The sequence below is a fragment of the Myotis yumanensis genome, unplaced genomic scaffold (assembly GCF_028538775.1).
Source record: "Myotis yumanensis isolate MYYU_CA2020_CCGP unplaced genomic scaffold, mMyoYum1.0.hap1 SCAF_11, whole genome shotgun sequence".
In the NCBI taxonomy this organism is placed as follows: Eukaryota; Metazoa; Chordata; class Mammalia; order Chiroptera; family Vespertilionidae; genus Myotis; species Myotis yumanensis.
The window spans coordinates 2,395,293-2,407,727 of record NW_027223762.1 but is presented as its reverse complement, the minus strand read 5'-3'; the positions used below and the strand labels follow the sequence as shown (position 1 = coordinate 2,407,727).

Here is a 12,435-nt window from a genome sequence, read left to right as displayed (position 1 = left end):
CTCTCAGACAGGTGGGCAGCTTGGGAGACTCCCACCCTGTGATCTCAAAGGGAACTGACAACATCCGGGACCCAGCCGTCCCTTCCGCTGACAAGTAGCCAGAAAGATACAGGATGCTGCTCATGCCCACCTCCAAACAGGCTCAGGGCCAAGAGTCTGCAGAAGCCGGGCAGGCTGGCCCGCTGTCGCCCGCTCCCTGGCACACAGCGAGAGCTTCGGAAGGGACTGAGTGTTTCCGAGTTAGTGTGTCTCCCTCCGAGCTCCATTCCCCGAGGCCCTGGCAGGGCTCCCGGCTGCGCGGGCAGAAGTCTACACCGCGGGGAACCCGAGACCCGGTGCAGGTGTCGGCTCGGGTGTCAGTGCTGGGTCCTCGCAGGGGGGTAAGGGGGTCCTGTGCCAGCGCACCAGTGGGTGCCAAGGAACCTGACCACCTGTCCTCTGTGCAGGACCTGCCGCCCGGACACTTGTGGGAGCTGCTGTGACCCAGCTCCCGTGCAGACACACGGCAGAGAGCTGGGTCGGTCACTAAAGAGACCTCGGGAGTGTCCCCAGGCGTCAGGGCTGAGGTTCAGGCGCGACCCTTCTGGGTCTCAGCTCTGGTTTTGAACACCTTTCCTGCCTGGGTGCCTGGGTGCATGGGTCCCTGGTGCCTGGGTGCGTGGGCGCCTGGGTGTGTGGGTGTGTGGGTCCCTGGTACCTGGGTCCCTGGGTCCCTGGTTGACTTGGTGTGTGGGTGCCTGGGTGCGTGGGCCTGAGTCCTCAGGACCCAGGGCTCCAGCTCAGCCCTGTCTCAGAGGATCTGCAGTGTGTGCGTCCCTTTGGGGTACACGTCTATACACATACGTGTGCAAGCATGTTCATGGTGTGTGAGCGTTTTTATGCTTGGGGGGCATTTTATATGCTCATTCCCATGGCCTCTCACAGGCCCCGATCTGGTCCAGTGGGGCTCTGAGAACCCCATTTCGGGGGCCCCAAGGCTAGTGCTCGCTCCTGAGGGGCAGCTTGTCTGGAGTCCCTCTGAAAAGACCATTGAGCCCGGCCCGTGTGCTCAGTGGTTGAGCATCAACCTATGAACCAGGAGGTCAGGGTTCAATTCCCGGTCAAGGGCACATGCCAAGGTTGCGGGTCAATCCCCAGTGTGGAGCGTGCAGGAGGCGGCCGATCAGTGATTCTCATCATTGATACTTCTATCTCTCTCTCCCTCTTCCTCTCTGAAGTCAATAACAAAGTAGTTTTGGGGGAAAAAGGCCATTGACCCAGAGAGGTCAGGCCAGATGTGCAGCGTGCCCGGCCCGCCGTTGGGAAGGCTCGGGGCAAACACTCGGCCACAGGAGAGGCACTTGTTGCTTCGCACGCCCTTGCCGCTCTGTTTACACACGGCCCTTCCTCCCAGAGGCCGGGAGCACACTCACTCATTCTTCCTCCCGGCATCGAGGTGGGTGCTCCCAGAGCCCTCCCGCTGGCACTGAGGAGGGGACCCGAAACGCTCCACCCAGACGGGGCCACACGGCTTGGCCCCGCTCCCAGCCGGAGGGCACCCCGTCTGGAATGCGCCCATTTTACAGAGCGGCGGAGGGAGCGTCCCTGTTCAAACACCAAAGTCTGGTCTCCCTCTTGAGCTCGGCTGCCCACAACGTTTCCGAGTGGCCGTTGTCGGTAATCTCAGGGTGAGCACCCCCTCTTTGCTAAAAGCACAGCGAGGGTAAATAGAGGTGCTGGGGCAGAGGCGGCACATCACACCTGGAATTCACACTGCCCCGGACAGCTGCGTGGCCTTGGCCTCACCTCGGGGCGGGGCCCTGCCTGCAGCCCGGCCTGCCTTGCTCGACCTCGGGGGGTCCCCAGGCAGGGTCCTCTCCCAGGGCCTGGCTCATCACCCTCTCAGTGCCCCGACTTCTCAGCGACAACGGAGCCAGTCCCTTCCTGGGAGGGCAGTGCCAGCGCTCGGGGAGACCTCGCTTGGAGCTGCCCAGCACCATAGTTGACAGCTCAGGCGCTACCTCCACAATGAGCTACGCTGTCACCTCCCCAAGACCTGCTCTGGCTCCCCCAGGAGAGCACATGTTCTTTGGGGTGGCGGGGGGGGGGGTGCCCAGGGGCATGGGGATGGCGGGGCTGAGAGGTGGGGACTGGCAGGGCCCTGTGTCCCCATCTTGCCCGAGAATCCGGGCCGGTGGCCTGTACTCACATATTGTTGCTTCTTAGCCGACAGCAACCTGGTCATCTCCTCCCGTTCCCGTGTGATCTCTTTCTCATCATAGTAAAATTCTCGGACCGTGAACCTTAACCAGGCAAACAGAGGCCGTCACGGAGCCGCTCCCGGGGGCGGGGTCCCAGCCAGCCCGCCCGCCCGCCCGGCGCTTACTTGTTCTCTTTGGCTCTGGCTTTGAAATCGTCAATCACTTTTCGAAACAGGGTCACGGTGAAGAGGCCGCCCTCCTTGTCCTCAAAGATCAGCCTGTGGGGAGATGCGTCTGCTCGCTGGGCTGTGCTGGGCCGGCGCACTGTCCTCGCCCTCGGGAGGAGGTCGCTGCAGCCACGGCCACTGTCCCCTCCGCCTGGTGGCCTTGCACACCCGGCCTCCTAGGCTCCCTCACTCCTGGCTCTGTGGTCCCGGCGCTCCCCTTCCTCTCCTGCCTGTTCTCTCGCCCCCCAAGCCGAGGCTCAGGGGCCTCCAGGCCGGTTAAACCCAGGCCCAGGGGAGGAAGGGACGGGAGCCTGGTTGTGCCATGATCTGGTACAGTGAACCGGGGGTGGGGGGGAAGGGGGCATTTCGGTTGGTGGAACATCTCACAATGGCCACTTCACGGCCAATGTCACAGTGTTCTAATTAGACACACCTCCTGGCACACGTCCACGGAAAGCCACTGTGGCCGCTGTCCCCAGGGGCGTGGGGGTGGTTGAGGCCAGTGATCTAAGCATCATTGAGTCCTGCTGGCCAGATGCCCCCCATGGGGGTCCTGGGGCCCAGGCAGAGTTCTGTGGGCTGCTGGTGGCCCCTCTCCTGTTCCTCAGAGCCCACACCCAGGAGGCTGGCCGCAGGCTGAAGGCCTTTCCAGGCCATCCCTGCAGACCCCAGGGGCTCTGGTCTAGGAGGCCAAGGCCCTGCAGCTGGTGCCCTGGCCCTCGCCAAGCAGGCCAGTGCCTGTGCCCGTCTGCCCCCCTCCTCCCCTCGGACATGGCTGCCCTGGCTTATTCCTCCAGCTCCCGGGGGACCTCAGGCTGTGGCTGTCCTGTCCCCTGCACCCCTCACTGCCGTCTCCTGTGAGTCTGTGGTCCTGGGAGAGCCAGCCTTGGGGCAGGCGCCCGCTGGCCTCCGGGCTGGGGTAGGAGAGGGCAGGGCTGTCCTCAGGCTGAGCCAAGTGCTGGGAGGCAGGTGAATGGCCTCGCTGTCGGGTCTTTTAAATAAATCACAAGCTATTTCAGACACAGGTGAGGCACAGAGCAGGACACATACCTGTGTACCTGCCCCCGGCTACAGTCATCACTGTTCATACAGGAGAAAGCTCTCCCCCGCTGACCTCTTTGCCCCGAGGTCACCCCTGGCGTTTCTCACCCCAAAGACCCCCATAATTCTACTGTGCACCTGCATGTGCCAAGTCTCAGGAGGTTTAGAGCGGCCATCGTTAGACCTTAACTAAATGGCTTCACGCTGTGTGTGCCTCCGCAGCTCGCTTGCCACACAGACCTACCTGTGCCGCTGCACCCACCCGGCATCGCTGGCTTTCCCGCTCGGTGGTTGGCATTCACGGTATGAATATATTCTTTCACCCCTTCTTCTGTAAGTCACCCAGCCCTCACTGCCCACAGCACCTCGGACCCACACGCTGAGACTGTCCTCCGCCCCTCCCCCACTCTGTGGCTACCACGGCCCTGCCCTGGCCTGGCCCTCCTGTGGGGAAGAGGCCACACCCAGCTGACAAGGCAGAGCAGAGGGCAGCCAGGGAGGGCTTCCCGGAGGAGGGGGCAGGGAAGCAAAGTCCCAAAAGATGGAGGGAGTCTGGCACGTGGCTGGTGCATGGCCACGAGGGAACTGCAGGCTGAGGGACTCTTGGTGGGCACAGTGTGTGGTGGTGGGTGCCCCAGGGCACCCACACATGCTTCCCAGGGACCCCCGGGTTAAGCCGGCATCGCACTTACTTGGTTGACCGAGGGACCACCATGTCCGAGAGGGATTCGTAGGTCTTCTGCCATTGTATGTAGTTTTGTCTGCGAGAACAGAGTCGTTAGTGCTTTCTGCGGAGAAGGCTGTGGGGCAGCGGTTCTCAACCTGTAGGTCTCGACCCCTTTGCGGGTTGAACGACCCTTTCACAGGGGTCGCCTAAGACCATCGGAAAACACACATATATATAAGTACATATTGTTTTTGTGATTAATCACTATGCTTTAATTATGTTCAATTTGTCACAATGAAAATACATCCTGCATATCAGATATTTACATTACGATTCATAACAGTAGCAAAATTACAGTTATGAAGTAGCAACGAAAATAATTTGATGGTTGGGGGGTCACCACAACATGAGGAACTGTACTAAAGGGTCACGGCATTAGGAAGGTTGAGAACCACTGCTGTGGGGTGTCCTGAGTGCTGAGGAAGCTGCACCCCCCCTTTTCCCGAGGGACCGAGGCGAGCAGGACGGGCCCTGCAGGAGCTCTGGGAACCCCGCGCCCAGCCCGGTCCTGGGCCAGCCTCCCTGTGGGGCCCTGAGCACCGGGAAAGGCGTGTGTGAAGGACTCGCCAGAGATACCAGCAGGGGTGGTTTCTGCCCCCGGCTCTGCGTGTCCTGGGCAAGGCAGCTGACCACAGCTCCCCGGGGCTGGCGGGAGTGAAATGAACCTGTCTTACACCTGGCGCATAGTAGGTGCTCAAGGAATGGCTGCTGCGGCCACTGCTCTTACCCTGCAAGCATGGTCCCCACCTGGCTTCCTCCAGGGCCCGCACCCCGGCCGTGGCGGGTGGGCCTCTGGCAGGGCCGACGGCCTTCGGCAATGACTAACTCAGGCTGAGACGCCCACGGCCCCCCTCCCCGCCCACTTACGTGGGGACGATGACCAGGAGGGTGACCAGATACTCGGAGTCCAGCACAAAGTCGTCTTTGTTCACGATGTCGCTCAGTGTCCGCGTGAAGAGGTTTGCCCTGAGCCCACGTGGGACAGAGGGGGCGTGGTCAGCAGAAAGGCACGTGGAGGCGGCACGCACCCGAGCACCCAGGCACACACGCGGCGGGGACGGGAGGGGCAGGCAGCATGTGGGGGAGGCTTAGGGTGTCGGGCGGGGGGGCTCAGTGCACCCCCAGCTCCGTGTCTGGGAGGCCAGCACGGCGTGGCTGGCAGGGCCTCAGGTGCCGTCTCCTGCCAGCCAAGGGGCTGCTGAAGGTGACACCCGTCACTGTGCTGCCTGTGCTGCCACTGCTGCTGGGAGGAGCCCTGGTGGCAGCAGCTGAAGCTACTCCAGTGTCAGCGCGGCGGCCAGCTCTCGAGTCCGGGGCAGGACAGGCCCAGAGAGAGCTCGTTTCCCTTTACAGGCCCCGCAGGCCCGGCCGCCGGGGCACTCACCTGAAATAGCTCTCTCCCTGCAGTGGCCCTGGCCGCATCGAGGTCAGGGTATTTTTAGCGCCCGGATCGAGGCCACGGCCCCGCCAACGGGCCGAGATACCGCTAACAACCGCCTGGCCGTGTGCACACAGGCCGAGAGGTCAGCTAACACGTTCGTCAGCCCGCAGTGCTTCCCGGGTGAACGGCTCTCAAGCGGAGACCCCTGGGGCGCCCCCGGAGGCGCTGAGCAGCCCCCAGAGGGTGGCCTCGGGGACAGGCAGGAGGTGTGTCTGCTCCAGGCCCCCCCTCCCAGCCAGCTCCTCTCTGTCTGTCTGTCTGTCTGACTCTCTCACACACATAGCCCCATCACCCGGGATCTGCCCTGCAGGGGGAGGCCCGTGCCGTGTGCGGACATGGCACTCACTTGGCCTTCTGGTTCAGGCTGTCCAGCGTGGCCTTGAGGGTGCTGTAGGCGGCCGTGCGGGCCTTCAGGTCCGTCTCGATCTGCGCCAGTTGCTACTCGGAAAAGCAGAAGCATTTAAAGAGGCGGCCAAGCTTTGCAAACTTAAGAAAACAGCACCGAACCTGCCCGCGTCCCAACTGGCCTCCTGGGGCTACACCTGGCGCTCGGCAGCCCCTCCTCCGGGGCCCCCAGAATCACTGCCCTTGTCTGCTTGTCCAGCGGGGCTGGGACCTCTGACGTGGGTGATGCCCAGGGAGCCGCACCCACGTCCCCGCCTTCCGGCCCCACCCATCTCCCAGACACAGGAGGCAGCAGCCTGGCGTGAGGAGACACTGGCGCACGGGACAGGACGGGTCCCAGCGCCACCTCCTTCGCCCGCCCGCCCGCCTGCCCCGCCCTGGGCCCTGCCGCTCTGCGGAGACAACAGAAGGCCTTGTTCCTGGCGGTGACACTCTCCCAGCCGCGCGGGCGTGGGGCTGTGCCTGTGAGGCTCCCGGTGTGGTGAGGGGAGAGGGAACACTCAGTGGGACACACGGGGTCAGCACAGCAGCGAGACACCCAGGGCCCCAGAGCCTTCCAGCAGAAGCTGGAGTCCGTGGCTGACCAACATGGCAGAACCACGGGGCCACGCCAGCTGGTGCCCCCATTGTCACGGGCACCTCCGATGAGGGGCTAGACCCCCAGGGACTGTCCCAGGAGTCAGGGCTGGCAGGAGGCAGGTGGGGATGAGGACCCCCGCCAGGGTCCAGATGCCGCGTAGAGGGCCCGCAGTCCCCGGTCACAGACGCGCGAGTGTCCCGGAGGGAGCCCCCTTCTCACCTTCGCCAGCGTGTCCACCACGCTGGGCAGCGGCTGCTTCGCGGGGTACTTGGCCATGTCCCATTCAAAGTGGGTCACAAAGGACGTTAAGTCAACTGGAAGGACACAAACCCGCGTCAGCGCACGCGCGCGGCTCCCCACGAGGGCCCCTGAGCTGTGCGCCGAGGAGCGAGGCAGCGCCCCGGGAGCGGGTGCTGTGGGGCCGGGCGGACGGGACGGAACAGTCACACCTGACGGCGACGGGCGGTTGGATCGCTATCTGCCTGGGCCTGAGCTCGCATCCTCGCGCCCTAAAGACCTGGTGCTTATAGAGAAGCAGCGCTCTACCTACGTCACTCTTCCGTCTCGGGCCCTGCCAGTGACCCGCTGGGAAGTAAGACCCGCTGATCTTTTTAACAAAAGCGTCTCTTTGTTAGCATCAGCGAGAAACCCACGTGTGACAAGCAGACTGGGCTGGGAAGGCACCGGGGACTCCCACCTGCGCGGACCTGTGCTGGCGCCGAAAGGGTGTGCCGGCTTCCTTCCACCCGAGTGAGCAGGCGGGAGAAAACCCAAAGCAAATGGCTCCTTCGAATGTGGGAACCAGGAAAGGCCTGTGTGGGCCCAGGGGCACCCCAGGAGGCTGGAGAGAAGCAGGCTCCTTGCCCATCGAGGCCCCACAGAGCTCAGCCCGGCGTTGAAGCCGCCAGCCCCCAAGAGCAGGCAGGACAGCCACCCGGTAGGAAGCAGACTGCAAAGCCAGGATGCAGCTGTGCACCTGGGACCCCAGAATCAAAGCACCCCCACTCCAGGAGGCACGCAGAGCTGCTGGGCGGTGGGGGAGCCCCCAGGAAGCGGGGAGGGGAGGACACGGCCGCTCTCTGGGTCGTGTGGCTACAGTGACCAAGTGCGAGGGGGCCACTTGGGAATCCCGTCGTACCTGGTGACTGTACCCCACCACCAGCCCGAGGTCCCGCCTCCCCAGGGACATGCAGGGCACCACACGGAACACGCACACAGCAACAACGCCCCACCTACTCTTTAAACATTTCATCTTTTCCTTCAAACCTGCAAGGGAAGAAGGTGTCATCATTCCACCGCGTTCGCCCGCAAAGCCCCTGCAGAGCTGGCAGCGTGAGCGTCTCCGCTTGTCGATTGGAACAAGCAGATGGGAAGCTTTCTAAGGTTGCGGGAGGGGAACTACGGGTTTCTGTGCAGCAAGTGATCTCGGTGTTAAACACGGAGCCTGTCCACCCCTTTTCAGGGCCGAGGCATCCAGGCGCGGGCTTGATCACCACTGCAGGCATTTCACCACCGAGTTCGTTCTAACGTCTCCAGAGTCGCAGGGGCACTCGAGTTTCAGGTCCACGATGAATGAACCAGAGCATTTGGGTCTAACTCTACTTAACTGGGCGCAACTTAAGATTTCAGTGTGAGGCCTTCCTCCGCACAGGAGGGCATCCCCAGCCTCGTTTCGGGAAAGGGATAAACGGTTGGGGGCTATGGGCAGGATGGAACCTTCCAGGCGGGAGAGGGCTGAGGCTGATGGAGACGGTGGGCAGGCCCAGGCAACCCACTAGACCCCGCCGTACACATTTCCACTTCACGTTTCATAGAGGGTTTTAGCTACAGGGTAACAAAACGCGACGGGGGACTGTAAACTGGCAAAGGGGCGTGTCTTCCAAACGCCGTGTTGTTGAGCTAGCAGCGGGGCGGACAGGGCTGGTTGGGGGGGGGGGCAACTGGTGTCCCTGGGCCTCAGTCTTCCCATCTGTAAAATGGGGCAATCCCATCTTGAAGGGTTTTTGTGAGGATTAAATGGACCAGGTCATTGACTTCCAAATGGAGAACACGGTCTGTCACCGGGGTTGGTGGGAGAGGGGGGAGGGAGGGGAAGGAGGTCCTATCGTCTCAGTCACTGCTGCGTGGACACACTGGGGCTGCCTGTGGGCCAGCAGGAGCCCAGGAGGCACGTGGTGACCGCGTGAGCAACCTACCTCCGTTGGCCAGGAGGTTCTCCTGGACCTTGCCCTTGGCGTCCTCCATGACCTCCACCACGCTCTGGGCCATTCTCTTTATGAGGCTGTGGGAACAGAACGAAGGGCCACTCAGAGCCGGACACTGCCCCCCAAGTCCTCTCCACCTCCGGCGGCGGGAGAAGGAACGGGGCCGCCCTGTGGGACTCATCTGGCAACTGCAGGAAGGGGCCGCACATGCTCATGGCCTCTGAGCCCGAATTTCCACTCCTGGGAAACGAGCTCAAGGAAACGGACAGAGAGAAAAAGGCTGATCCATTAGAATTTCAGCATAAGAAGCTGCCCTGCGCGGCATTGCAGTGACACCCTCCGCGCCACCGCCGGGACACCCTCCGCGCCACCGCCGGGACACCCTCCGCGCCACCGCCGGGACACCCTCCGCGCCACCGCCGGGACACCGGAGAGCCGGCAACTGTGGGAGGCTCCACCACAGGGGTTGACTTCGGAAGGGATGGTGCCTGTAGCCGCCCCATTGCCCGGCAGCCCCTGCGGACCCGGCTACGCAGTTTCTGCTGTTGAGGAGCGAGGCGTGTATTGTCACGCTGCGTGGAAAACAAACCAGAATCAAACGTGCACAGAAAGTGGGGGTGCCACCGTGGGAGCTGATCTTCCTGTGTCCGCTCTTTTCTAGAACCATCGGGCAGGAGGACTCCCGCAGCAAGGCTCTGCCTGCGGCCAGTGTGAGGCAGGACTCTGATGCGCATGAATAGAACCAGCCGGGCATGGAGCGTGTAAGAGCAGAGTGTCCACTCCTGGAGGCTAGTCCATTAGAATTTCAGCTGGAAAACTCGCCAAACCAGGATCCGAGTCTGCAAGTTCTGATGGTCTAGGTCTTTGCCTCAGGCCCTCTCTCCTGACTCCCAGGCTCCAGGCCATGGAGAGGGATGTTGTAAAGAGGGGGGGGGGCGGGGGACCAGGTCATTGACCTCCCAGTGGAGGACACGGGCTTCTGTGGCTGCAGGCACTGGGCGTGTTGGCTGCACAGAGCGTGGAGGCCAGGGCCGGCAGGAGGGCACTGGGCAGCCCGGATGGAGGAACAGAGGGCGGGAGAGAAGCCATTTCCAAAAAACATGCCAATCACAGGGCCTGTCCATGGCGCATGTGATTGAGGTTTCCCTTTGCTAATACCTACCACTCGGCAGAGTCCACCAAGCACCAAATATTCTATAATCACTATCTCACTAAATCCCCCCAAAATCCTTGAAGATGGGATTGCCCCGTTTTACAGATGGGAAGACTGAGGCCCAGAGACGTCAGTTGCCCCCCAACCATCCAGTCCATCGGTGGACTCCGGGGCTCCAGGCCCCCAGGCCACGCTGCTGTCTTTACAGTCGCGATGGCCCATCCTGGGCTCAGATCTCCCCCCACCCCCACCCCAATGTGTTGGCATTGCTTAGAACAGCAGTTCCGCGTGTTACTAACCGTAACTTGAGCAAGTTCCCCCAGGGATCCCCACCACCAGGGAGCACCTCAGAATAATACAGTCCGACGAAGCTCAGCTGCTGGGAAGCCACTGCTGCGCGAGGACCAATACGGCCCTGGCTTCGCTGGGACCACTGACCTGTCACCAGTGGTGTCAGCGTGAGAACGTGTTTCTCAGTGAGGACGCGGCCTGGGCGGTTTTGAGTTTACTTTTCTCACGTGGCAACTCACTGGGAACGCCTCTGCAGGTCGGAACAGCCTCCTCCCTCAGCCCCTACGCTGCCCAGTGACTGGCTTCTGCCTGGACGGGACGCTGCGCTGGGCACACGCTGGCCCACTCGTGCAGGAGCACCCGTAGGGTAAGTTGCTAAGGAGCAACTACTGGAACACGAGGCGTAAACATGCACAATTTTAGCAAATAGGCCAGACGACCCTCCAAACATGCAGACCCCATGGGTGCTCCGAGCCATAGCGAGAGCCTGCTTCCCTGCACCCTCCCCAGGCCGGTATCAGGAATCTCTCGTCTCTGCCACTCTGACAGCTGGGCTTCAGATCTCAGGCTGCTCTGTCTGATTTGCATCTCTTTGGTCATCAGCGAGGCTGGACATCTTTTTGTAGGTTTACTGGCTCCTCACACGGCTGTTTCCTTCTGTGAAGAGTGTGTTATATCCTTGGCCAGTTTCTCTACCGGTTTATTCATTAAAAAAAAAAAATTATTGGGCCCAGCCGGTGTGGCTCAGTGGTTGAGCATCGACCTATGAACCAGGAGATCAGCAGTTCGATTCCTGGTCAGGGCGCAGGCCCAGGTTGTGGGCTAATCCCCAGTGCGGGGTGTGCAGGAGGCAGCCGGTCAATGATTCTCTCTCATCATGGATGTTTCTGTTCCTATCTCTCTCTCCCTCTCCCTTCCTCTCTGAAATCAGTAAGGATATTTTTAAAAACCCCTCCCATGCCTTTAGTCGTGCCGAGGGAGTGTGACCATGGTAACATCTGCCCACCCGGCATCACACCTGGGTCACAGCGGAAAGGCCTTCAGAGACCGGGGGTCGTGGGCACTTGCCAGAGGTCACAGGCTCCCGGGTGGCTGGCCAGGCCCGAAACAAGGCCTCACTATTTCCCGTCTCGATTGTAGGGTAATAAATTGGATGCACTAACAGTATTTTTTTCCCATAGGCCCCTCCTCATTTAAAACCCTTGCCTGGCCCTAACTGGTTTGGCTCAGTGGATAGAGCGTCGGCCTGTGGACTGAAAGGTCCCAGGTTCGATTCCGGTCAAGGGCATGTACCTTGGTTGCGGGCACATCCCCAGTAGGAGATGTGCAGGAGGCAGCTGATCAATGTTTCTCTCTCATCGATGTTTCTAACTCTCTATCTCTCTCCCTTCCTCTCTGTAAAAAATCAATAAAATATAAAAATAAACAAATAAATAAATACATAAAAATAAAAAATAAAACCCTTGCCTGTTCACCCTAAGAGGGATTTGTGGGTTGGTTTGTTTGCTTGGTGTGTGTGTGTGTGGTGTTTTTTTAAGAGGAAAGCAGTCAGCTCGCGGGCACACATTTCTCCAGGCTGCAGAGGCGGCTGGGACATCCCCGGAGCCTCTCCAACCACCAGGCTGGGGTTGGGGTGGGAGGTGACTGCACGTGGGTGCAGGGTTTCTTTCTAGATGACAATGTTCTGAAATTCCATGGTGGGGGAGGGTCGCCTTGCTCTGCAGATGTACTGCAGCCCGAATGGATGGCGCGCGTCGAAGGGGTGCGAGGACAGTGTGGGAATGATTTCTCAAGGGCAGCGGCACGTCCTGGCCTCTCTCCTGGCTCTGAGGGTGGGGACCCAGCCTGGAGGAGAGGGGCAGGGCTGGCCTGGCCCTGATGCTAGAGGCCACGCTCTGCCAAGGGCCTGGGCTCGGCTCCGGCTTTACAGTGAGCGGGAGTGTCCAAGCCCAGCCCAGGGTCTCCTCCTTGCCCCAGGCTTCCTGCCACAGCCTCCTGCTGCTCCCCCATCCCCCCTTCTCTCCCAAGCCGGCCTCCCCCGTCCCACGGCAGCTGGAGGAGTCTCTAAAAACACACCTCTTAGCATGCCATTGTACTGTTTAAACTCTGTCCGTGGTTTCCCAAGACCTTCAAATATTGATGTTCTAACTCCTCAGAACAGTGGACAAGCAATAGCCTGGCCTGTC

At 61.2% G+C, this 12,435-nt stretch overlaps 1 protein-coding gene across 4 annotated transcripts in view; it reads right to left on the bottom strand.

Annotated features, from left to right (window-relative positions):
* The window catches only part of ATP6V1C2 (ATPase H+ transporting V1 subunit C2), a 29,628-nt gene that overhangs the window by 5,156 nt on the left and 12,037 nt on the right, over positions 1 to 12,435 (bottom strand). For all 4 annotated transcript variants that reach the window (XM_070428678.1, XM_070428677.1, XM_070428680.1 and 1 more), the window contains exons 4-10: positions 8,797 to 8,882; positions 6,821 to 6,915; positions 5,963 to 6,054; positions 5,043 to 5,141; positions 4,141 to 4,209; positions 2,366 to 2,458; positions 2,189 to 2,282 (exon numbers count right to left, since the gene is read on the bottom strand). In XM_070428678.1, the coding sequence (XP_070284779.1) occupies positions 2,189 to 2,282; positions 2,366 to 2,458; positions 4,141 to 4,209; positions 5,043 to 5,141; positions 5,963 to 6,054; positions 6,821 to 6,915; positions 8,797 to 8,882 (628 nt within the window). The remainder of the gene's footprint in view (positions 1 to 2,188; positions 2,283 to 2,365; positions 2,459 to 4,140; positions 4,210 to 5,042; positions 5,142 to 5,962; positions 6,055 to 6,820; positions 6,916 to 8,796; positions 8,883 to 12,435) is intronic.